This window comes from Rutidosis leptorrhynchoides, chromosome 10 (genome assembly GCF_046630445.1).
Source record: "Rutidosis leptorrhynchoides isolate AG116_Rl617_1_P2 chromosome 10, CSIRO_AGI_Rlap_v1, whole genome shotgun sequence".
In the NCBI taxonomy this organism is placed as follows: Eukaryota; Viridiplantae; Streptophyta; class Magnoliopsida; order Asterales; family Asteraceae; genus Rutidosis; species Rutidosis leptorrhynchoides.
The window spans coordinates 42,398,644-42,424,891 of record NC_092342.1 but is presented as its reverse complement, the minus strand read 5'-3'; the positions used below and the strand labels follow the sequence as shown (position 1 = coordinate 42,424,891).

General features: G+C 34.0%; 2 protein-coding genes across 2 annotated transcripts; one reads left to right on the top strand and one right to left on the bottom strand.

Moving 5' to 3' along the window:
* The first annotated feature begins 2,370 nt into the window (after positions 1-2,370).
* LOC139872375 (dihydrolipoyllysine-residue acetyltransferase component 5 of pyruvate dehydrogenase complex, chloroplastic-like) lies at positions 2,371-6,708 on the top strand. The gene is made up of 6 exons (XM_071860233.1): positions 2,371-3,292; positions 4,206-4,397; positions 4,484-4,571; positions 5,560-5,630; positions 5,749-5,832; positions 6,571-6,708. Exons 1-6 carry the CDS (start codon positions 2,429-2,431, stop codon positions 6,673-6,675), a joined length of 1,404 nt encoding a protein of 467 aa, XP_071716334.1. The 5' UTR covers positions 2,371-2,428; the 3' UTR covers positions 6,676-6,708.
* A 783-nt stretch (positions 6,709-7,491) lies between these two features.
* On the bottom strand, positions 7,492-10,555 carry LOC139872624 (large ribosomal subunit protein bL21c-like). The gene is made up of 5 exons (XM_071860534.1): positions 10,125-10,555; positions 8,650-8,730; positions 8,077-8,178; positions 7,904-7,978; positions 7,492-7,776 (listed from the first exon to the last, which is right to left on the bottom strand). Exons 1-5 carry the CDS (start codon positions 10,431-10,433, stop codon positions 7,708-7,710), a joined length of 636 nt encoding a protein of 211 aa, XP_071716635.1. The 5' UTR covers positions 10,434-10,555; the 3' UTR covers positions 7,492-7,707.
* Between the last annotated feature and the right edge of the window lie 15,693 nt (positions 10,556-26,248).

Genomic DNA, 26,248 nt, shown 5'->3' with positions numbered 1-26,248 from the left:
AATGATGTCAGTCGACCAACCATTTGGTAGACTACCATATAACCACCTCATTTTGCTAGGTAGTCTATCAAAAAACAATAAGGGCGACCAAAAATATGGTCGACTACCATATTTGTGAATGTGTGTATCAAAGCACGTTTTATCAGAGGTAGTCAACCAAATTTTTGCCCGCCTTTGTTGTTTTTTGGTCGACTACCTTGCAAAATGAGGTGGTCGACCATGTGATAAAGTAGTCGACCAAAATGATGTTCTAATTGATGGTGTATATTGTTATTTTTTTTGAAAAAATTGTACATTGTTTGAACACTTTGAAAAAAAAGTGTATTTTTGCCAATTTCCATGCAATATTTGCAAATACCCGCTCATTTTGAGCTGATTCGGGTCACTAAAGACATTGATCATTTTCAACTGTATTTTTCAAAGATTGAATTTTTATTCCATAGTCCAGCTCTAATTTCATGACGGTTCAAATTGAAGAAAAATAATACGCCTCAAATAGAATACACATTGAGAGACTAAAATTGTCAAGTCAAGACCAACTTTGTAAATAGAGACTTAAGAAGGAGTTACTAGTTAAATGACCCGTGAAACTACAAGTTTCTTTAAATGAAACAGTTTAATGATATGTTTTAAGTATTAAATGAACCTAAATGTTAAAGTCATTTAATTTAATAACCCGTGGAACCACATTAATTCTGACTAAGAAACTTGTCGTTATTTTTACAAACATATTGATATACTTAACTTGGTCAGAATAAATGAACTACATTTATTCTCCCACCACTTTCTTTCAATTTTCATCGCAATTATTATTTTTCTTGTCATAAAATTACAACATTTTATTGAGACATGTATTTCGCATACATATGTAACGTAATTAATCCCGTAAGAAGAACCCATAAATAATATAATAATAATAAAGTTTGCTCTAAAATTGAGTATTTATATTTTAAATTTTTAATAATAATTATTAGTAAATACTAACAAATGTCTCTTTAATTTTATTTTTTAAAACTAAAATACAATTATTATATAACGGTTGTACAATATGCTTCAAAGTTTGTACATGTGTTCATGGAGTGTTTTGTAAAAGATTGTACAATTTATTTTAAAGTTTGTACATATGATCAGTGTTGTAAAAAACCCGATTACTCGTCGATTAATCTCCGATTAATCATATTTAAGAATAATCCGTTCCGATTTCTAAAAATCCGTTTAATTCAACAGTCAACGTCAATTGATGGTTCAAAATCAAATTTGGTAACCAAAATCGGTCAAAGTCAAAAATGGTTACCATTTTAACATGAATTTAAACTGAGACTTTATAGTTTGGGAGAAAATGAACAATTTTAGACAATTATGTTACAGTTTAGTTTTATATTTATGATTTTTTTTCTATATTTACACATATAATTTTTAAAATTTAATATTTAAATGTATACAGTACAATCCGATTAATCCCCGATTAATCTCCGAATTGCCGATTAATCTTTTCAAAGTCCCGACCGATTAATCCCCGAATAGCGAATTCTGCAACCTTGCATATGATCATGGAGTTGTTTATCATAAGGTTGTACATAATGTTTCAAATATTATACATATGATCATGAGGGTGTTTTATCATAAGGTTGTGTATAATGTTTAAAATATTATACATATGGTCATGAAGGTATTTTATCATAATGTTGTACATAATGATTTATATATTATACAATTAACATGTTAATATTTTTATTAAAAATAATTAATTATTTAATGACATCATTATACAGGCTTAGAAATTTTTTTATTTTTGAATTTTTTTAAACTTGAATAATCTTTATTTATGACATCATTATTTTATAAATTTATATAATACTATAGATATATTTTTGAAACAAAACATTTAATTTCCTTGTTTATTTTCATCATGTTTTTCTTTTATTATTTGCCACAGTAAATGTCCGAGCGATTTATGTAATATTTTGTACTATTATATCTGTAAACCTTTATGTAGAAATTTGGAATGTATGATTACGGAGTAGTATTTTTCATCAACTCAACTTATGACCTGACTTAAATCTAGTCTACCAAAATTAACGTAGCTAATTTATTTGACTTTGGTCCACAAACCATTATTAATTAAAATTAAAATTATAGAGTATAAGAAATTTTTAATTTCAATTTAAATAAAAATAAAAATAAAAATAAAAATAAAATAAATAAAAATAAAAATGAAAATGAATAATTAAAAGAAAATGAAAATAACATACATATACATATCATCACCAATCCATCACTGGTAAGCTCGTTGAGACCTCCGCCCTGTATCGATATATCCGAGAAAACAAACTCACACAAAATCACACCAACTACAAACCTCATTTTTCCCCAATTCTTTCATCTTCGTCTACAACAATCCAATTTCCCTCCAAATCCTCACAAAACAATGATGGCTCAACTCTTGAATTCATCATCATTCACTCCCACCACAACCAATCACTCCCTCCGCCGCCCATCACCGATCACCCACACACACCGTAAATCAACCCCACCACAAATCAAAGCCAAAATCCGCGAGATCTTTATGCCTGCATTATCCTCCACCATGACTGAAGGCAAAATCGTCTCCTGGATTAAATCACAAGGCGACAAACTCTCTAAAGGCGAGTCTGTTGTTGTCGTTGAATCCGATAAAGCTGATATGGATGTTGAAACATTCTACGACGGTTATTTAGCCGCCATCATGGTGGAAGAAGGCGGTGTTGCCGCCGTGGGGTCCGCTATTGCATTTTTAGCTGAAACTGAAGACGAAATTGCTTTAGCTGTTGATAAAGCTAAACAACAATCATCTGGATCATCAGCTAGTAGTGGTGGCCCCACTCCTCCTCCTGCAGAAGCGGCTGCACCTGTGCCAGCTGTCACACCTGCAACTGTGACAGCTGTCAAGACGGTTTCGACGCACCCGGCATCTGAGGGTGGGAAGAGGATTGTGGCTTCGCCTTATGCGAAGAAGCTTGCGAAAGAATTGAATGTGGATTTGAGTGTTGTGAGTGGAAGTGGGCCATTGGGTAGGATTGTGGCTAAGGATGTTGAGGCGGCTGCTGCTGCTGTTGCGGTTGTTGATGTGGCGGTTGCTGATGTGGCCAAGCCGTTGGTGGGGACGACGGGTGGGGTTGAGTTGGGTTCGGTTGTTCCGTTTACGACAATGCAGGGTGCGGTTAGTAAGAATATGGTTGAGAGTCTAGGAGTGCCTACTTTTAGAGTGGGGTATACGATTACGACTGATGCTCTTGATGCTTTATATAAAAAGGTAGCATCTTGTTGTTGTTTACGTGTTTTGATTGACTGTTTGAATGATTTCGGTACACATTTGAAATGCTAACTAGTTGTTGTGATTATAATCGGTGATGGAGTGAGTATGTATATGACGTTTTTAGTCTAGGTAGAACACTAGTAGTGTATAATTACTTGATGTGTTTATGTAACAACTTTTGAGAATCTAACGTCGGTCGTAGACACTGAGAGGTGTTTATCCCCTGCAACTATACCTGGCAAACGGGTGAGGTTGAGACCCAATTAATCCAAATTTGAGATTATGAGTCTAAATTGCGATGTATAACTGGAACTCTAGGTTCATAAGTAATCATTTAGTGTTACCAAACCGCACATGTTTGGGTGCCATAAGCACAACAAAGCTCTAGATCATGATGTTTACTTTTATATTAAGAAAGGCATATGTTTTCTTCACGGTTATATGATTATACACAAGGTTGCAAAATTCGCTATTCGGGGATTAATCGGTCGAGACTTTGGAAGGATTAATCTACAATTCGGGGATTAATCGGGGATGAATCGGATTGTACTGTATACATTTAAATATCAAATTTCATAATTTATATGTTTGAATATAGAAAAAAACCATAAATATAAAAATAAACTTTAACATAATTGTCTTAAATTGTTCATTTTGCTCCAAAACTGTAAAGTTCTAGTTTAAATTCATGTTAAAATGTTAACCACTTTTGACTTTGACCAACTTTGATTACCAAATTCGATTTTGACTCATCAGTTGACGTTTACCGTTTAATTAAACGGATTTTTAAAAATCGGAACGGATTGCTCTTAAAAATGATTAATCGGAGATTAATCGGCGAGTAATCGGGTTTTTTACAACACTGATTATACATATCTTAGCATGACTATTTATGTTTTTAAACACATAGATAAAGTCGAAGGGAGTAACGATGACGGCATTGTTAGCCAAGGCCACCGCACTTGCATTGGCCAAACACCCTGTTGTGAATTCTAGTTGTAGAGACGGAAAGAGTTTTACGTACAACAGCAATATCAACATTGCTGTTGCAGTGGCTATAGACGGTGGCTTAATTACTCCCGTGCTTCAAAATGCAGATAAGGTATCATTTTTTATATCCATGTCTTATTCGATTTAATGGTTACATGTGTTGTATACTTAACCATTTTGTTATATTGTTTGTTAAAGGTTGATATATATTCATTGTCAAGAAAGTGGAAAGAGTTGGTGGACAAGGCACGTGCAAAGCAGTTGCAACCTCAGGAATACACCACAGGTATTCTTTCTTATTTTTCATTTTTTAGCTGGAAATGTGTGTTGCTTTAGAGTAAAAATGGATAGCGCGTTAACTGTTTTTTTGAACATTGCGTTTTCATTCATTAGTTTGATAACTAATCACGTAGCTGATAGAAATAGCTGCACAGTAATGTTGATCACTTAATCTTAGTGCTAGATAGGGTAGACACAGGAAACAGGAACGATGCATGTGCTAAACAATAGTAGAGGTTTCAGAGTGATATAGACCAGGCTAGTTGTGATGCCAAAAAATGGCTAATTCCTAAAGTGGGATAGAACGGGTTGAGCTGATTTATGAGAAACTTTTTCCTATCTATTTCCATGGTTGTAAAAGTTCCCCGACTACTCAGAATGTTGATCTTGCCGGACTAGTTATCTACTAGTCTCCGACTAGGGCGATTTATTCGGTCAAATTTATTAAAATTCCAATTTACTCGGTCAAAGTCAGATTTATCAGTTCAAAGTCGGTTTAGTTGGTAAAAATCGGTCAAAGTTGGTCAACATCTGAAACTAGTCCGACCAGTGCCCCGAATCTTATTTATGACAGTTGGCATATCTCTCCAATAGGTTTTTGTGTTGTTCTTAATTACTATTTATTCCACATTTTTTTATAGGATTTACTGCTCAATGTCTATATTTTTTTGAAATTTATGTGTTAGTACATAGACAGGGGCATTGAACTCTCTCTAGCACTTACAATTAACTTTTTGTGTACTTTCGAAGGGGGTCAGATATTTTTGCAAAAGTAAGAAGTACTAGTATTCAATATTGCAGAGTCTATGGTTAAAAACATCTTTTTTTTTTTTGTCTGTGTTTTATTTCTTCAAAAGGTGGTTTGGAGTACAGGCCAGAGTTATGTGATTAATGACCCAATTTGATTAAAATTCATTGACTTTTTTGTATTGTTTGCATGGTTTCATTATCTTCTCTTCTTGAGTTGCTTATGCGGTGTGTTTAATCTGGTGCAGGTACATTTACTCTTTCAAACCTAGGAATGTTTGGAGTGGACCGCTTTGATGCTATCTTGCCACCAGGAACTGTAAGTTTCCAGTTTTTAACTTTTTATCTCAACTACTTTGATGATATCTTGTCATAAAACAGAGTTTACAGTTGATAAAAATTGTTTTGACCAATTTGATGTGATCATGTTTGTGCAGGGTGCTATCATGGCTGTTGGGGCATCTGAACCCACTGTCGTAGCCACCAAAGATGGCCGAATCGGCATGAAGAGTCAGATGCAGGTATTATTCTAATTGTTTCAACACTACTTTTGTTCCTAAAAGGGGTGTGCTGAGTGATGTTTCAAAACAAGCAACTTTTGCAACTAAAATTTTATACAGTAAATTTTATCATTATTTTTTATAACCATCACGAAGATTGCCTGCGTTCTGATATTCTCACCACCTCACTAGCTACATGTCTCCGGGACCATGGAAAAGGGTAAAAACGGTCATGGGTCCCATTCGTGCTACGTATATCTTAGTTAAAATACTCGCCCTCCTGGGGTAACTTAAAGAGGGAAAACCATGACTATTACTCCGTATCTTTTTAATGATCAATGTTAAATATACAAATGTTATATCAGTTGATAATATTAATATTCTACCTTTTGTAATTAATAGAAATTTTATAAGTTTTATGTGTAAAACGAATTCCGAACTGCAAGAAAATTACATGTACTGTTCACTTTCAACAATAAATTTCAATATTTTTAGGAAGTACCATTTAATTTTTAATTTTGCATTATTTGGGTAAATTACTGTAAGCTTTGTTACATTAAAATGGATAAAAGGGAACCCTGCATAGTACATTGCATTTCATTAACACTTTTCCTTAAAAACAAACTTTAGCCCCTGGTTATTTTGAAGCTCATAGTTTGTTTGTTCATAATTATCATCTGAAAAGAAAATTCTCAGTTTATTGGTATTAGGACATTCTAATTTGCTTACTTGGGTGTGATTGTGTGAATAATTGTGCAGGTAAATGTTACAGCTGATCATCGTGTAATATATGGGGCGGATCTTGCCCAGTTCTTGCAGACCCTAGCAAAGATCATTGAAGATCCTAAGGACCTCACGTTCTAATTCAATCCAAATTCTTAGAAACAGTTTCTTGTAGTTATACATTGGCCTTGTTGTCAATACCTTTGGCCCGAGATTCTTAAACCGCCCCTTGCGAACACACTGTGAGCTAACTTTTGAAAACTCCAAACTCTCTTTTGTGAAATTTGGGTCTAAATGAATTGTTTTGGTTATGTTTTTAATGAAGAACCTTGTTCCTCGGTTTTGTTCATTGATCATTATAAATTTCATCCACATGATGTCATAATGCACATGGCGCATGCAGTCGGTTAGTTTTTTTGCAACCACAGGTCTTCAATGTCATACCAATGTAGACTATGAAAGTTCATATTTTTACAAGAACTATTATCCTAGATACAAGCATAATTAAAGATTGCAGTCTGATATGTCATAAAACCTGCTCCATATATATGGTTTTATAGTGTTAATGACATATTATTCTCTATCTTTTCTTTCACAAAAGTTTCATCATGGTGTCAAAGGTGAAGGAAAATTGCCGTCAAATTTGACAAATCCACTAAAATTATGCATTTTTATACACATTACAGCCTATCAATATATAATTTTGATAAATTTATCAAATTGACCATAAATTTATCATAAAACATCAAAGACTGTGGCCAAGGTATATAGTGTAAAGTGATTGTGATGATGTAAGGGTTGTGTGGAATTGGTGAAGAGCTCCATGTTATAAAACCTTTTAAACTTTTAAAGCTCAAATGCACAACATAATTGTCATTTGCAACACAAATGTCATTTATCCATATGTTCGTATTGCAACTGGTTACGGATTAGGACTTATAACGTCAACAAAGAGAGAAAAAAAAACAGAAAATAATATAAGCTACTCTAATAATTGGAGTACCCTTCTCAAGTACAAAAGATGTAAAACAAGCCAAAAAAGAACCACTAGAGTTTCTAAACCACATTTAAAGAGTTTATGTGAAGCTTACACACGTACACTTTTCGATTCTTTTGCATTTCATATTAATTGTAGATGTGCATAATTTGCCAAAATGTAATCTAGATAACTTATCAGGGGAGTGTAACAGCTGGAGAATCTTGATACCCTGTGATGCCTAAGATCCGAATTCGAGTGTTCGGCTGCACCATTTAAAAAATTAAAAACAATCAATCAATTACAAACCATACTTGATACAAACATTGTATCACGTGCATAGAACCGACTATTAAAACAGAATTCCAAAAGTTGAAGATAAATTATAAATACCTGTCTGTGACCAATATTCCTCCTGTAATTCTTCTTCTTCTTGTACTTGAAGACCACAACTTTCGGATCCAGACCCTAAGTAGTACGCGATACAATCTATGAGCACAAAGCGACTAACAAATCTTGGATAAAAAAAAAAAACGAACAACACGATGTGAATACTAATGAAGTACCTGTTCCTCAACTACTGCATGAACAGCTGCATTAGGTACAACCGGGTACCCAATGTACGTACTGGTTTTTGTGCCAACCAGTAACACCTTGTTCAGAATTATCTGCATAAATGATTAACAATGAGTTTCTGTAACTTTAACTTTAAATTTTTTTAAAATAATGAGGTGTCTGATGACAAATTATATTATTTGCCTATTTGGATATATATGCAACGAACGATTTAAGAGGTTTCAGGCGTTTAAAATACACTTGAAACACTTCTCAACTTGCTTGATATTTTTAAAAAGAAAAAAAAAAATCAAAAAAGCATTTGGTCCGGGTAAGATTTAATGTGACCCAAATTGACCCATTCATAATAAGTATCTTAATTCAAAACACAACCTATGACATTTCATCATGTATACATCCAATAGCCTTTTCAATCCTTCATAGCAAAGGAAACACTATAACAATTTTAGTATGATAATAATTCAGATTATAACAAATTTATTTGATACTACATGTAATATATCAAATTAAAGTAAATGAAATAAAAAACATCATGTCTGTAGTAAATTGTGGTCAAAGCTTACTTTATCATTGACGTTAGCACCTTTCAGCCTCTGGGTGTATAGAAAGCGTCCAGGAAAAACTATATATTGTCGACCACCAATCTGAACATAGTCAAAACAAAAACTAATTATCCAAACGATGTTAAAAAATTCAGCAAGTTAAATTCAAAAATTCACGAGTCATGAAACTCAGTCCAATCCATAAAATGTTAAACGTAGGGGAAAAGATTAAAACGGGAAATTAGTCGAACCCATAACCCATTGTACTTGAGTTTGTTTTTCAAAATTTCATTTTAATTGCACTCCCAAATCACAATGTAAATTATTATATCGATATATATTCTGTTAAAAACTATGTTATGTTTGTGTATGAAATGAAAATATTGACAATTAAAGATAACCAGATAGGTGTTACATTAATAATGTATTTTTTTTATTTATGATTCATAAGAAACATAAACTAGTTAATCATGATATAAAGTTAACACGAAACATTGATCGATCTAATGGTGAGTGTGATCGTGCTAATATTTATACAACTTATATGCTCATGGTCTCTATTATTTTTTTTTGAACAACAGTTCGGGATCACACACCTAGGTGGGACTAAACCACCCACGCGTTCAATTCCCGTGGTTGCATAACCCGCCCCCCACTGCTGCCCAGGAGGAAACCCGGCCCAATCCGAGGGCATGGGCGGTAAAACCACCCTCCCCCACTGCCCCCGCAGCGCGATGTGCGGAAGGCACCCTTGGGTGGAATTCAAGGGTTAAAGGGAAACCTTGCGTGCAATGACGCACCCCACGGGAGTCGAACTCCTGACCTCTCGCTACGAGAGGTAGCCAACTACCACATGAGCTACAACACAAGGTTTCATGGTCACTATTATGACAGGCGAAAAACTTGTTAGCTCAAATTCAATAAACGAGTTCATGGTTGTGCAGTCCTATACGATATCTAATCCTAATCTTCTTCCAGAAATGCTGATCAAGATTTGCATTTTTGATGTATTTCTTAATCTCACACTTAGTTAGGTTCAAAATCTGTTCTTTTTGTTGCTATATCAAGAATCAACGGCAGAGTATTCACATTAGTAGTATCAACATGTGTTGTTATTCTTTGTTTTGAAGAAAGTGATTATGGTTTGGTAGATGACATATTTATGAATAACCCAAAATGTAGGAAAAAGACAGGTGTGTTACAACTGGTTGACAAAATTGAATCTTTGATTACCACATTGATAAAAAATTGAACTTTTTTTTTTTTTTTTACCTATTTCTGAAAGAGTAATGCTAAATGTGCCTAAAATTTAGATCTTACTAGTCAGGCACATCAATCACTTTTCTCTCTCAGATTTATTTTATCCAATTATTATTATTATTTATTATTATTATAACATCAAATGTACAATTTTTTTTTTCTTCCCCTTTTGTGGGTAAGCATTAAAGAAATGGATATAGATAAACAAAGGGGGGAATTGAAGGTGAGTGACTGACCATAACAATGGCAAAAACTTGTTCACCTTTGGAGTCTTGGTTTAGGGTTTGTTGTGCAGCAACAATGTCAATATCACCATCACCATCAGCAGCAGAAACAGCAGATTCTGATTCAATGGTTGCCGGGGTTTCAGTTTCGGAGAGTTTAGGCACAATCCTACTAGTACTAGTAGATGATGATGAAAAAGTGTTAAATTTGAGGGAAGAAGATGAAAGTGCAGAAGAAGAAGATGGGGGGAAATTAATAGATGTTTTGTGGTTGAAGGTGGAAGGTGAGCAGCAAGAGAAGCTCATAATCGTCATCGCCATTTTCAACAAAGGAAACCTTGCTTTGCTTTGGGTGTGTTTTGCTCGATTCCTGCCTATCTAGTTGTAATCTAAGTATCTTATCCAACGAGTTGGGCCCTTTGCCTCTCACTATTTTACTCCATCCAATCACTATTTTATTTTAATTTTATTGTTACTCCGACTTTTAATCCCTTCCATCCATTGATTTCCTTAAAATTCAAGGGATCAATGAGAACGCGACATGCAACGCGAAAATCATATGTGATTAATTTTTTTTTTAAAATCACATGTGATTCTGCATATCAAATCACATGTGATTGTAAACCCTATCATATGTGATTATGTATGTTAAATCCAATCATATTTGATGTGATTGTACAGTTCAATCACATGTGATTGTGCAGGTACACATGTGACTGTAAAAAAAAAAAAAATCGAAAAAAAAAATTTTGTTGCAATTTTTTTTTCTAACCACAAGTGATTTTCGCGCCACATGTCGCCTTCTCATTGATTCTTTGGATCTTAACTTAATTTATGGATTCAAATGAATATTCATCTTTCTACTCCTCACAAATCACTTTTTGATTCATCTACACTTAATTACCTATTTTACAATTATATTACAATAATAATATAAGTTTAACTCCCTAAATTAATCTAGAGACATAACTGTAAATTTATGAAACAAAAATATACATGGATCAAAAAGTGTTGTGTAAGGATCACTCCCTTTGCATAGAGTTTAAGTACAATGATTAATATATTAGTCAATCAGATTCCGTTAAAACCTATTTAAACTATTTTTTATACTGTACAATTTAGACAATTAATTTAAAATATCTCAAAAAAATACCGAATAGTAGATATGGGATGGATTAGTATAGTACTAGTTTATTCGTCTATTCACCCGCTTCTTTTTACCGGTTTAGGCTATTTTTTTTTACCGTTTTAGATGGTTGAATGTAAATCCACCATCAAATGTCAAGTATAGTTCGATGACCCAAGGTTTTTATGTGTTTATATACGAGCTCTATCCTAAAAAATGTGAAGTGTGTAAGAGAAACTTTATAAGGCTCGTTGTTTCTTCCAATTACCTTAAAAAGTGCCTTCAGTGTAAACTCTCTATTTATTGAGAGCACTAAGGTTTTTGAGAGAGCTATGAGCCACTTATGAAGCTATGCATATTATCATCATTCTCTTGACTAAGACTCACAACTTACCAATCACGTTTTCCTTCTATCTTATTTGGTCTTACATATACAATTTGTGCTAAGTTTTAGCGGTTGCTATCGTGTTGGTTTCTATCATAGTCGTTTTGACTCATCATTATTATTATTTTTAGGGATCTAATTACTATTGTAAGATTACAGATTATAGATATTGCAGGCGATGGTCCCACAATTACCATGACATGGCAAGACAAACGTCCCTACAAATGTCTGTAGTGGAGCGTTTGTAATAGATATGGTTTAGGCGTTTGTTGAAGAAAAACGAAGTAACTCAGGAGCATTTTTGATTTATTGATTTTTTAATTCCTTTTCTATATTTTCACCACTTTTTAACTCAATACACAACCCAATGATATTTTGTCACATCATCCACAACCCTCCTCAACAACCTTCCCCACTACAACCTCCAACCTTAACACGTCACAGGCATACACCCAAAAATACCCCTCATCCACTTCACGTCACAGTCACCACTATCCGTAGTCTAATATGTTAAGTATTCTTTTGACTGCATACTCAATAACAATTTTGCGACAAATGATTGTTTTACTATATAGGGAGTTCTCCATGTATAAAATACACTTGACTTTGGTCATTAGTTTTACTCTTCTACTACATCCTCACTCATTTCATATTTAGATGTGGACTAGGTCGGTTGTCCGATCACTCATCGATATACTTTCGAATATTGTATATCTTAGTTATACACTCCACTGTTAACCCGTTGTATTGTAATGAAGTCCATGTAGTTTCTTTTTCTTTACCCCCTGTTGAGCATACATATTGTTGTTGGACAATTTTGACTTTTGTATGTTTCTTCGCCATATTAATTTGCGGACATCCACGCTAAAGGATTTCTTGTATGCATTTGACGAGTTTTAAGCTAATTAGAGCGTCTTCCAAATTTCGCATCTCCTACTTCTAGTGCAGGGTCTTTTTATGACCATCATCTGGATTTTGACTATTAATGATATACCGGGCTTAGTCCATTTATTCTTTATTACAGAGTATATATCTATTAGTTCATAGTAATTGAACTATGAACACCAGACTCTTACTCAAACAATAAATAAGAATTAATGATACAGAGAATGAGAGAACACGATTATAGGATAGAAGATAAATGATATTAATCGTGAAAAGTACATCTTCAAAGTAAAACACGAGTCCCTATTTATACAGATAAACACCAAATCTGAAGATTTGGTTTTCAAAACCTCATAGCTAAAAATATGGAAAAGATAAACTTAAAAACCAAACAAATATGCTAATAACTCTAAAGTCAATCTTCTGGAGATAAAACCGAATCAAAACAAATCTTCTTAATCTTTAAACAAATCTCCAGAATATTCCTTAGCTTTGGCATCAAGAAATCTCAAACCGTTGACTTCAGTAACATTAGAGTCTGCAACTTCAGACTCTAATTCTCCAGATTCTAGCATGCTTTTGACTCATCAGATTTTTATTTTCCCAACAATCTCCCCCTATCTGATGATGTCAAAACAACCTGCACAGCTAATTAACCACCTTAGCATATTCCTTTTCGATAAGCTTACACTTGTTCTTCATGTGAGGAATTTTCTTCAACATAGATAGCTTGCTATACAAGTGATTCAACAATTGAACCCTAAAAGGAAAAGTTTGCTCTGTCTCACATCTGGATAATAAACTGATCAACATCTCAATACCAGCCCCTTCAAACTGATCAACCCTAATCAACATCCTTTGATTTCCATTTGTCTTAAACATCAAACCATCCAAATACTCAACATACTTATCTCAACAAACTCTAAATGTTCAGGGACATCATACCTTTCAACATGTCCCTTAGCTCTTCTTTCTTTCATCTTTAAATCAAACATTCCACAAAATACTTCATAATCCTTAAAACTTATAAACCCTTCTTCAAACACCAAATGCACCAGCATATAAACTCTCTTCAACACTTCTTTCACAACAACTTGATCTCCTGCAGACTCCTTGATACACACAGGTATGCCTTTCCACTCACAAAAACCCAAACGAACAATTTGTTTTATTTTAACTCTCAACCTCCTATCTGGTAAGTGTGTCATTGTTAGCAGTAGAGTTACACCTTCAAATTCAGATTTATCAACCTCAACCTTGACAACATCACCTTCATATCTTCTGAACCTAAATCTCTTGTTCATCTGAGCCCTTAAATCACCCTCTGTCCTTTGCATAGCAGCAGCCACAACAGCACTAGAACTCCCCTGAATATCACCAACACCACCAACCATTTGAGTATCACCAACACCTCTATCAGTTATATTCTCCCCCTCAACCTGATGCTCCCCCTCAATTTGAGCTCTCTTTGATTGCTCCCCCTCAACATTTGCAAAACCTGCATCTGCAGTACCTGCATCATCTGACCTCTTTCTTTTCTCCCCCTTTTTGACATCATCTAAAGGCAGAGAAGATATGACCTTCCAAATGTCAGTCTGTTGATTCTTGAGGGAACAAATATCAGAAGCAAACCCAGTAAAGCATTGTCTCAGTTCATCAACACCAACCATCCTTTTCTCCAGCTCAGCCAACCTGTGATTAATTTCTGCAACAGACCCTGAACCACCTGCACTAGACAAACCCTGCATATCTCCAACCAACCTCCTTACCTCCAACAGCTCATCTTTGGAAACAAAATTATTATTAAAGTTAATATTATTAATCTTAGACTGCACACCAGAGAGCTTGCCATCAAACTCCTTAGTCAACTTGGTCAAAGCCTGATGTAGGCCAACCATGGTGACTGGTGCCTCAGTCTGAGAAGTAGTGCAAGAAGATAAGAGTAGGGTTGGTATGTCCTCACAGTCTTCCTGTTGTAAAGAAAGCTGATCCTTAGACATAGAAGATTTTGAGGCCTGTATCTCACCCTGTGACATGAGTGTGATATTGGCAGCCTGTGCAAGTAAGTGTAAGGATGGAATATTTGAAGTGGGTAGTGGCAGACTTAAGTCTGGGGTAGCAGTTGGCTTGGTCATTGCAGTAGGTTGTTGGATTTGTTTATTTGAGTCTAGGATTGGGACTTCTTCATGTAAGTCAACTGAGTGGGTTTTCTCAGTGACTGTAATGTGGAAATCCAAGTTAACTAACCTATAAGGTTCAGGCTGGGTTAAAGCACTCCTCTCACCAACCTCTAGCAGAGGTGGTGGAGCAGTACGTGCAGCACTCTTCCAAGTAAATTTTTGAGGTGAATTAACAAGTGCTGTAGAATCTAAGGTTTTAGATATGGTGGTATTCTCAGTATGAACTGGTGAGTTCATAAGGTGGGTTGAGTGGATAATTTGTTCAGCAGCAGTGGGTGAAGATGGGTTAGAGTGAGGTGGGATGTCCTCACCCATGACTTCAGCCTGCTCTATTTGGGAAACAACATGGGGTGGAGTTTGTGTGGGGGTAGAATCTGATTGCTCAGATTCTAAAGATGGTTGACCATTGTTGTGATCTCCTGCAGACCCTGATTGCTCAGATTCTGAAGAAGATTCCCCTGCAGACCCTGATTGCTCAGAATCTGTAGGTTGGTCTGCACGGCCAAGATTGACCCAATGCAAAATAGCAGGAATAAGAGATACCTCTTGATCATCAATGTGGCTGTGAAACATTCGGACACTACATTCTGGAATAAAAGTATACTCATACACACGAAACACTTTAAGTCCATCATACAAAGCAGGTGTCATTGCTTGTTCAAACATTAAACTTAAAAACCTGATAAAAGGCACATTATGATCTCTTGGAGTTTTTTCAGTGAGAACCAAGTGTAACACCGGCCATTTTTTTTTTAAACACACAGCGGAAGACTTTATTAATAAACACAACACAAGACACGTCATTACATTAATCCGTGAGATTAAGTTTAAGTTTACACAACGGTGTTACGTTATTACAAAACATTATTAAAACAAAATTCCACATCAGAGTAGGGTTGTCAGACATGTCTTCTGCATCAGTACCCATCCCGACTAGCAGTACCTAAACCTGCAAGGGGAGAATATGTGGGGGATTAGCGCACCGCTAAGTGAATGGAATCTATCTAACAGATATAGCTTAAGCCACACACAAGCTATATACTACAACAACACCTGCTAACTACCAACTAGCATACAATAAGACAATACGGGGATCGGCGGCTTGTACGAGCACACGACTCCCAGCTGATCGGGCCTGAGTCTACCGATAGTCCCTGCTACTCAATTTCACAGTATAGTTATCCAGATGCAGGGGGTGCATCGTTCACACTAGAATTCACGATTAGTAGCCTATGGAACCAACCTCCCCTAGGCACGGTTGACCTCATACGGACTCTAACCTCACCTAAGCACGGTCTCGAGTCCCCAGTCTCCCTAGGCCCGACTGGTGCCATTCACACAGTGTACACATAATTCACATACAACATCAGGCAAACGATATTATTCTATCATAGCAATTCCTACACTATGCATGGTAAAAGAGTCAACCACAATAGCATGATATGCTACTTAAACTCTATCCGTAGATAGACCCACTCACCAATTACCAGCAACTGCTCAGTTATTATTTCTGAGCTTCCTCCTTGTCCTTATCTCCTGAGAACAGCAAAAATCAAGTTAGAATAGTGTTCCCATCAAGATTAGACGCACTGACAGCGAATTATAGCAAATTAGTAAAAAATGCGTCCGCTAAAATTTTCATGCTTAACACTTATGCACTTTCAAAATTTACATCCTGAACACCAAAATACAAACGGGCAGCATAACAGCTATAATTCAACACTTAGTAAAAATTTCACTGTCTAAGACCATCGGTCGATGGTCCCATCCATCGGCCGATCGTCAACACACCATCGGTCGATGGTCTCCCCCAATCGGTCGATCGTCAAAATTACATCCGCTGGTCAGAAATCATACACCATCGGTCGATGGTCTCGTCCATCGGCCGATCGTCCTCACCATCGGTCGATGGTCAACGACCATCGACCGAAGGTAGTTCATCAGCTGCAACAGCAGCAAAGTGACGGGTTTCAACCCAAAATCACCAAATCTCAACTTTGGACACATTTTTCACCTCAAAACTGGTTACATCTTTTACACTAAACATTTAGAAACATAAACCCACAACTTTTATGCACAAACAACAACAAATTGAACCAATTTGGACATCAAAACCCACTTTCATAAAACTTGACTAAAACACCCATTTTGACACTGATTTGATCACGAAATCAGATAAACTTTACCTTGTTAGAATCACAACAACATAAGGAACGATTTGACACCAAAATCAAGCTTTAATTCGAGATCAAATGATTTAGGGTTGTTTGAAGGAGGTGACGTTAGGTGAGAGTGAGTGAGAGGAAGGTTCAGGAGCAATTGAGAGGAAATTAGCTGGTCTCACACTTAATTTGGGGTTAAAACCTCATACCCCACAACACACGGGTATTTACCAGTTATCTGATATCTTTCGCACAAGATTAGGTAACCCAAACGAGGTCCAATTGAAATAAACAAACCTGTTCTGGGACCCTTACCACAAACTGGTCACAACACAATTATATTAAAACACTAATAAAATAATTAAAATAAAAAGCACTTAAGAGTAAGCACAAACCCTAAAGGCAAAAATAGACAACTTACAACTAGCCCGGGTTTCAGTCTGTTACACCAAGAGCTCATTGAAGATTAGACGAGCAAAATCAATATTCCTTCCTGTAACTATTGCATGAAACAGATGTGTCTCATAATCATTAACCTCAGTCAGACTACCACATTTGAAGCTCAAACTTCTAATGACATTCGATAACAAAAACATCCACCTAGGAGAGAACATACTAATCTTAACAGAAGAATTAGTTACAGGCTGACCAACCATAGGAAAAAAAGATCTCACAGCAGACCTTGATACAGTTCTAACCAAGTTATCCTGTACAGGAAGATTCAAAGCAATTCTCAAATGATTTTCAGTAATAGTTAAAGAATTGTTACCATCTCGATAAGTGCCAGTGATAGATCTATCTTCTCTGTTTCCAACACAGGTATACCAAAATTCGCCTAACATCTCTGGAAACATGATAGTTGTCTTGAAGAAAGCCTCCTTTAAAGGATGATTTCGCATGAACAATACCAAATCCTCATACCCTTCATTGGCAAAATTCGCAGGAATAGTAGCACAAGCAACCCTATTGTTAGCCGAAACCTGAACATCCTTCTCTCCTCTGATTTCCTTTGCCCTAATCATGTTATCAGTTGGAACAAGAACAAAAGGAATGAACTTCGTATTTGCCATTAGCTTCAATCAAAAACTTGTAAGAACACGAGTGAATTATGAAAATCGAGAGAGATTTTGAAGAAGATGATGATCGAATGAGAGGGATTAGGGTTTATGTTTGAAGATTAATTTGAAGAAGATTTTGAAGAAAGAGAATTAAGTGAAATATAAATACCTCTGACACAAAAATTTCAAAAATTTACCGTTAACCCCCTTCAAAATTTAACTTTTTACTTTATAAACCCGAATAAAGAAAACCTTTATTGACCAAAGAAGGAAACAAGTTTACAGTAAAAATACACAAACAGAGTAAACCTTTCCAGACTCTAAATAACATGGTGTCATCCAGACTCTGAATGTGACGTAATCCAGACTCTATTTTTTTTATTTACAATAACAATTTAGAGAGTATCATCACTGGACAACATTTCAGTTGATGGATTTAACATTTTAAGTTGCCCAAGAAGATAAAAATGCATTTCTTCAGGAAGTGCTTTAGTGAAAATATCTGCCAATTGATCTTTAGTACCAATATGCTTTAAAAACACTTTGCCCTTCTCAACACAATCCCTTATAAAATGATGCCTGATTTCAATATGCTTGGTTCTGGAGTGAAACACTGGATTCTCAGTAATAGCAATTGCACTTTCATTGTCACACATTATTGGAGTTTTGGTCAATGTTAACCCAAAATCCAAAAGTTGATGTTGCATCCAAAGTAACTGAGCACAACAACTTCCTACAGCAACATATTCAGCTTCTACTGTGGAAGTGACCATAGAATTCTGCTTTTTACTAGACCAGCTGACCAATTTTCCACCTAGCAATTGACATCCACCAGAAGTGCTTTTTCTGTCTAATTCGCAACCTGCATAGTCTGCATCTTCGTAACCAATTAGATCAAAACCTGAGTCTTTAGAGTACCAAAGACCCAGGTTAGGGGTACCTTTTATGTACCTAAAAATTCTTTTCACAGCTTTATAATGAGACTCCCTAGGATCTGATTGGTAACGTGCACAAAGACATGTAGCAAACATTATATCAGGTCTACTAGCAGTTAAGTATAGCAAAGATCCAATCATACCTCTATAGGTTGATTGACAAGTGAGTTTCCCAGATTCATCTTTATCAAGCTTTTCAGAAACACTCATTGGAGTTCTTAAAGTAGAACAATTTTTAAAACTAAATTTAGTTAACATGTCAGAAATGTAGTTACTTTGGTTAATAAAAATGCCTTCAGAACTCTGTTTTATTTGCAACCCAAGAAAATAGTTTAAAGTACATAAATTACTCATTCTATACTCTTCAGACATAATGTCAGAAAACCATTTTCTTAAGTGTAGATTAGTAGACCCAAAAATAATGTCATCAACAATCACTAGAGTATATCTTTTCCCACCCAAACTACTAGTGTTCATTGGACCAAATAGATCCATGTGAAGCATATGAAGTGGATCACTGATAGTAGCCAGGGTTTTTGAGGGAAACTTTGTTTTGGTCTGTTTACCCATAATATAGGCAGAACAAGGTTTATCTTTCTTAAAAGGCTGTTGAGGCAGACCTCTTACAAGCTTCTTTTTGGAAAGCTCATTAATGTTTTTGAAATTAAGATGAGAAAGCCTTTTGTGCCAAAGCCAATTAAGATCAGGGACAGTCTGAGAGTACAGACATATTTCAATTCCAGCATCAACAGAATTTAGATCCAGCATATACACATTTTAAAATCTCCAGGCTACAAGTGTTGGCCTTCCTTTGGGATCATAAATAATACCAGCTTTCTTTCTTATTCTGATTTCACAATCTTCATCAGTAATTTAGCTTACACTTAGCAAATTATGCTTCAACCCTTCAACTAAAGCAACTTTCTTAAATGAAACACTTCCAGCTATAACAGTACCATAACCAATAGTCTTTGCAACTGAATTATCACCATATCTTATAGAAGGACCTTTTTCTTAAACAAACCCTACAAGATGCTCATTGCATCCAGTCATGTGTCTTGAGCAACCACTATTCAAATACCACATGGTAACCTGTTACACAAGACACAAACAAAAGAAAATGGTTAGTTTTTAAGGGGAACCCACTTTTCAGTGGGTTCAGTTGGAGTGCTCTTCACTCTCTAAACAAAAGCCTTGTTTTCAATCCAAATCAACTTGTCCTTAACAGATTTTAAGACACTTTTATTTTCACAAACTTTGGGTTTCCATATCTTCTTAATTTCCTTAGGAAAACAAGATGTTCTTTTAATTGAAGGTGTTTCTTGACTCTTGATTTTTTCATTGAGCTTAGAAATTTCCTTTTTGAGTTTTTGAATTGTCCTAGCTTGTTTTAACTTTGACCTTCTTTTAGTTAACACTTTTAGATCTGGCCAAGTGTCAGTTTCAGAGGATGATTCAGAGTTGTTATTGCAACTTGACTCTTGGGTGTCAGACTCTAGGTCAGAACATACACTATTATCTTGAGAGACTAAAATGCTAAAGTCTGAAGGTTTCAAAAGTTTAGAATCTAATGGATTTTTACTTTCAAGTATTATAGTCTCAGAAGGTTCAACAGGATCTAATGACCTTACAAAAGCATTGGTTAAAATCTTTTTGTCACCATCAAATTTTACGAATGTGTTTGGTAGAATGTCAGGTTTGAATACACTTGGATCAACTTCCACATTATTATCTAATATGTAGTTTTCACCTAGTATAGCTTTGATATCATTTGGAATTTGTTTGGCAATAGCATCAGAATTCTTTTTGGAAGATACACACCAAGATTTACAATTTGATTCATAGTGTTTTGACCTTTTCATCGATCTTCCTAATTCAATATTTAATCTTTTAGTTTCTTCTGTGTATGCCATTTTATATGTGTCAAGTTCTACCTCACATTTTTTCAAGATTTTAATTTCAGCATCTTTGTCTTTGATAGTGTTTTTAAGATCAAAAATTTGTGTTCTTAACCTATCAATATCATCTAAACACCATTGAAAGTCAAGCAGCAAGTACTGAAACATTCTTACTTTTTCATTATCAAGATAGTTCACAAAGTTTTGTACCTTATAAGCAGAAACTTTATTACAAGTAGAGTCTTTATCCATCTTCTCAATAGCTTTCAGATCTTCCTCAAACTTGCTAGAACTACCATCAATTATAGCCATAAGACACTTATCCTCCTCCTCATCAGATGATGAGTCTTCATCCTCCCATGCTTCTGTGTACAAAGCTTTCTCTTGTTCTTTGTTCTTAGATCTTTCTGCTTCACTCTTTAACTTCATGTACTTAAGTTTGTATTTTCTTGCTTTGTCAACAGACTTGTTGGAGTTAGCACCTCCTTCACCCTTAGACCAGCAGTCAGCAGCTATGTGTCATAACTTACCACACTTAAAGCATTTAGCTTTCTTTGGATCAAAAGTACCCTTGCCTTTACCCTTCTTATAACCAAACTTTTTCTGCTCAATCCTTTGAGTCAAAAGAGCCATCTGGACTTCCAGATCTTTGATCTCCTCATCTTCATCAGATTCACTATCATCATCAGAAGTTTCATCACTCTCAGATTCAACCTTGCTAGAATAACTAGAGAATAATTGCTTATTCTTCTTTGTGGTATCCACCAATGCAGCTTCTGGATCTTTAGCAGTTTTCTTCGCATTGATCTTGTTCTTTAGTTGAGTTTCCTCAAAGTTTGACAGTATGCCAAACAGTTCACTTAACTCATAGTTATCTATCTTTTCACTGATTGCCATAGATGTAATCACAGATTCAAAGTTTGAAGGTAACAGTTCAATGAACTTTTGACACAACACTTGTTGTGTTTTCTCTACCCCAACACTTTCAAGATCATTTATCAGAACCTGAAATCTTGAATGAAGATCACTCAAAGATTCTTTAGGCTGAGCAACAAAATTTTCATAACATCTAATCAGATTCTTTTTCTTCTGAGTCTTAACAATAGTGACTCCTTCATAGTCATTAAGCAACAGATCCCACATAGCTTTAGCAGTTTTGGCATGACTGATCTTTCTTAGAATTGGAACAGTAACAGCATTTCCAATAATACTCCTTATTTTGCTATCCAGTTTGTACTTGATAGCTTCTACTTCAGTCCATCTTTCTCTTGGTGTTTCATGAAAATAGGCAGGTTGAGCAGCAACAGTATCTGTGGCAGGAACAGCAGCTATCATAGAACCAGGAATAATGGGTCCTGTTGTAAGAACATGCTCAGCTTCTTCATGAATAGATCCTAAAAACCATAGGACTTTCAATTTCCAAGTTGCAAAGTCTGTGCCATCGAATATTGGCACACCTTTTCCAGCCATAACTAGAGTAGGAATGGTACTGGTAGACATATTTATAAAAATATGGATCGTTTGTAAAGATTACTGTAATAGGATTTACACCTTACCCGCTCTGATACCAGTTATTAGTTCACAGTATTTGAACTATGAACACCAGACTCTCACTCAAACAATAAATAAGAATTAATGATACAGAGAATGAGAGAACACGATTATAGGATAGAAGATAAATGATATTAATCGTGAAAAGTACATCTTCAAAGTAAAACACGAGTCCCTATTTATACAGATAAATACCAAATCTGAAGATTTGGTTTCCAAAACTACATAGCTAAAAATATGGAAAAGATAAACTTAAAAACCAAACAAATATGCTAATAACTCTAAAGTCAATCTTCTGGAGATAAAACCGAATCAAAACAAATCTTCTTAATCTTTAAACAAATCTCCAGAATATTCCTTAGCTTTGGCATCAAGAAATCTCAAATCGTTGACTTCAGTAAACATCAGAGTCTGCAACTTCAGACTTTAATTCTCCAGATTCTAGCATACTTTTGACTCATCAGATTTTTATTTTCCCAACAATATCTTTACAATTACAATTTATAATAACGGGTCCGACAACATTTATATATCTATTCTGTATGATATTGGCGATTTGATGAACTTAGTCGAATCAACTATTTAGGTCATAATTATCAAATTAAATCTTATTTTGACATCTATCATACTAGTTGGGTTTGAATTAGTGGATAAATGTTTAATTTAAACTAAATTACAAGTTGTCTAAACCGTTTTACTACTTAAAGATCAATCCAAAAGTAAGGGAAAAAATACTTTTTCCATAATAAAGTATAAAAATCTCCAATTATACTGCTTTATTATAATTTATCTGTTAGAAAAATGGTGTTGAAAAGTGCGTTTTCATCAATATTTGAACACAATTTAATGCTCCGTATATGATAGGTTGATATATATTAATGACTAGTTAGTGAGTTTTGTAGCCTCAAGCGAGGGCTTTAAAATGAGCCAAAGTATGTCCAAAACGGATTAAAGGTGAATGAGATATCTAATCTCAAAGTTTGTAGTTTAGTGCAAAATTTTGAAAGTTTTGCATTTGTCCCACATCGGAAGTGGGAGCAAACCTAAGACATTGGTTTACACTATAAATAGAAGTCTTAGTGTTTGTAGAAATGCAAAAAAAAAAAAAAAATAATAATAAAAAATTATAGCATTCTTATATGATCTGAGTTTTCCTCTCAGACGCAACAAGGTCTCCCCTTTTCGGTTACTTTTCAGGTAAGTGTTCAAGTCTGGCAGTACGCTGCTTCGAATCCGTGTACCTGAGAACAAATGAAGGATCTGTTTAAGGGAATTATGTCAAACACAAGCCCGGTTAGTGTACCCTGGGAAAAAAGAAGGATTCGTTTTAATTTTCAGTTCTTATTCTATATAAGTTTATGATTTGAATATATTAGTTGAGTAATCTGTTATGATTTTTTTTTTCAACGGCAGGATTTGCATCACAGTATCATTTATTTTAACGACATTACACTCATCATTTTATTTGTTTGAATTTAGTATACAATTTTACCTACATTATCTGCTTTCTTTATTATTGTTTACTTCTTTTTAATTACGTAGTATTAACTAAAGAGAAAATATTGATTACTCGAGGTTTTACCTTCTATGGGAACCACTCAGGCTTGCCTGAGTGGCCACCGAGTTGCCCAATGAAGCATACGACCCGGGTTCAATCCTTGGCTATGGCAAATTGTTCAAAAAGGGAGTGTGACAAGAGGGTGCGCATAATACGCAATTCACCCGGTACCTGGTCTCGCGCTCGGTGTGACAACCCGGAAATTTCTGACCAAATTTAAACTTTAATCTTTATATGTTTCCGACACGATAAGCAAAGTCTGTAATGTTGAATCTCAAAAATTTTAAACTATGTTTATACATTCATTTAACCTTGACCAAACCCTGACGATTTACGAACCATTATAATTGGATCGGAATATATACGTATATACATATATATATACATATATATATATATATATATATATATATATATATATATATATATATATATATATATATATATATATACATACATATATATATATATTATAACTTGAAAACGTTAACAAAGTATTAGGTATAATACTTTACATGATCGTATTTGAGGACGAAATTATAAGATAATATCAAATGATTGAATTATCAAGATACATTATGATATGATTACGGGTCTCTGTTGTGAGGTCCACGTTGATTTGAGAAATCTTTCAATTTTAACAATATTCGGAAAATGGTAAAGTGATTTACAAGTAAAAACAAATATGTCAATTAACGATAACTGGACAAAGGTTAGTAGAGATTTCTGCTTAACTTTCAATGCAATGATTGCCTAGTGTCTTTGATAAGATAATTATTTAGTTTTCATATTATTGAAAATGTTTATGATATAGATGAAACCTTTTAAAGAATGAATTTGAATATATACAATAAGTCAGAATGTTAATTGTTAGAACTATATATATATATATATATATATATATATATATATATATATATATATATATATATATAATAACTTGCATCATGTATTTAAAACGTGTTTATGTATATTAAATATATATGATTTCAAATTAGTTAAGTAAACGATAGTAACACTCGCTTAAGTGATTCGGTTGATATGTAGATATGATAACTAGTATGTTTAAGAAGTTAAAATAAATTCTAGTACATAAATGAACTATACTTAGTTAAGTTTTAAAATGAAAACGTTATATGATATAATAATTTCTATTATGTAATCGTTATGTGACATAACCATTGTTAAATATTTAAATGATTTTAAATTATATAATGGTCTTTGAAATATAAATTAGTTTTGAAAAACTAAATATTATATTATTAGATAAATATTTCAAACATATATAATATGTAAAAATTTATGTTTCTAAATGAAAGTATATATATATATATATATATATATATATATATACATATATATATATATATATATATATATATATATATATATATATATATATATATATATATATATATATATATATATATATTTTACAAAGTGCTAAAATATAGTATTTACTTAACCATAAAACGTTTTGACAATATTATTAAATATACTTTGATAAATGACGAAGAGTTGATTTAAAGAAGCAAATGACTAAAACACTCAAATGAATAAATTACATTTCAATTAGTATAATTATTGGTGAAATAAGTCTAATTATTGATAAAGGTACGTGTCGCGAAACGTAAAGTATAAGTTTTCTAAGCGTACGAAAGGGCGTTTGAAAAACCGGAACCGGTACGTAAGTCGAGTGACAACATAGAATCCATCGGTGCTAAAATTACAAATCAACTACGCACGAGAATATAATATAATATTTAATTAATTCTAAAGATTAAATATATTATATATTAAATAATATATATTAAGTGTCGGTAACAAAGAGTTAAACAAGAATGAGCTGTATAATGAAATCATGCGATCGCATGAAAAACCTATATAAACCTCATGCGATCGCATGAGGTGTCAGGACTGAAAAGTTCTATAAATTGCGATCGAATTCAGTTTTAATCATTCACTTATCCTTTCACCTACAAATCACTCTCCGTATGAATATATAATATATATTATTTTTATTATTATTAATAATAAGATTAATATTATTAATCTTATTTTTATTATTATTAGTATTAATAGTATTATTATTATTATTATTATTATTATTATTATTATTATTATTATTATTATTATTATTATTATTATTATTAAGTAGTATACATAAAATACTATGACGAGGTTATGAGCGAGAGATTTCAAAACTGGTTTTTGAGCGGGATAAAGTTAAGGAAATTATGGGTTATAGATAAGGAGGTGATGGGTATTGTTCAGGGGTATTGTTCGTGAGATCAAACTAGTGTTTATCATCTCCGTTGCGTCTACGTACTTTCCTGCAATATTGAATCACAATATTGATACGTGAGCATTCATATCTTATCTTTTATATATTAATAGT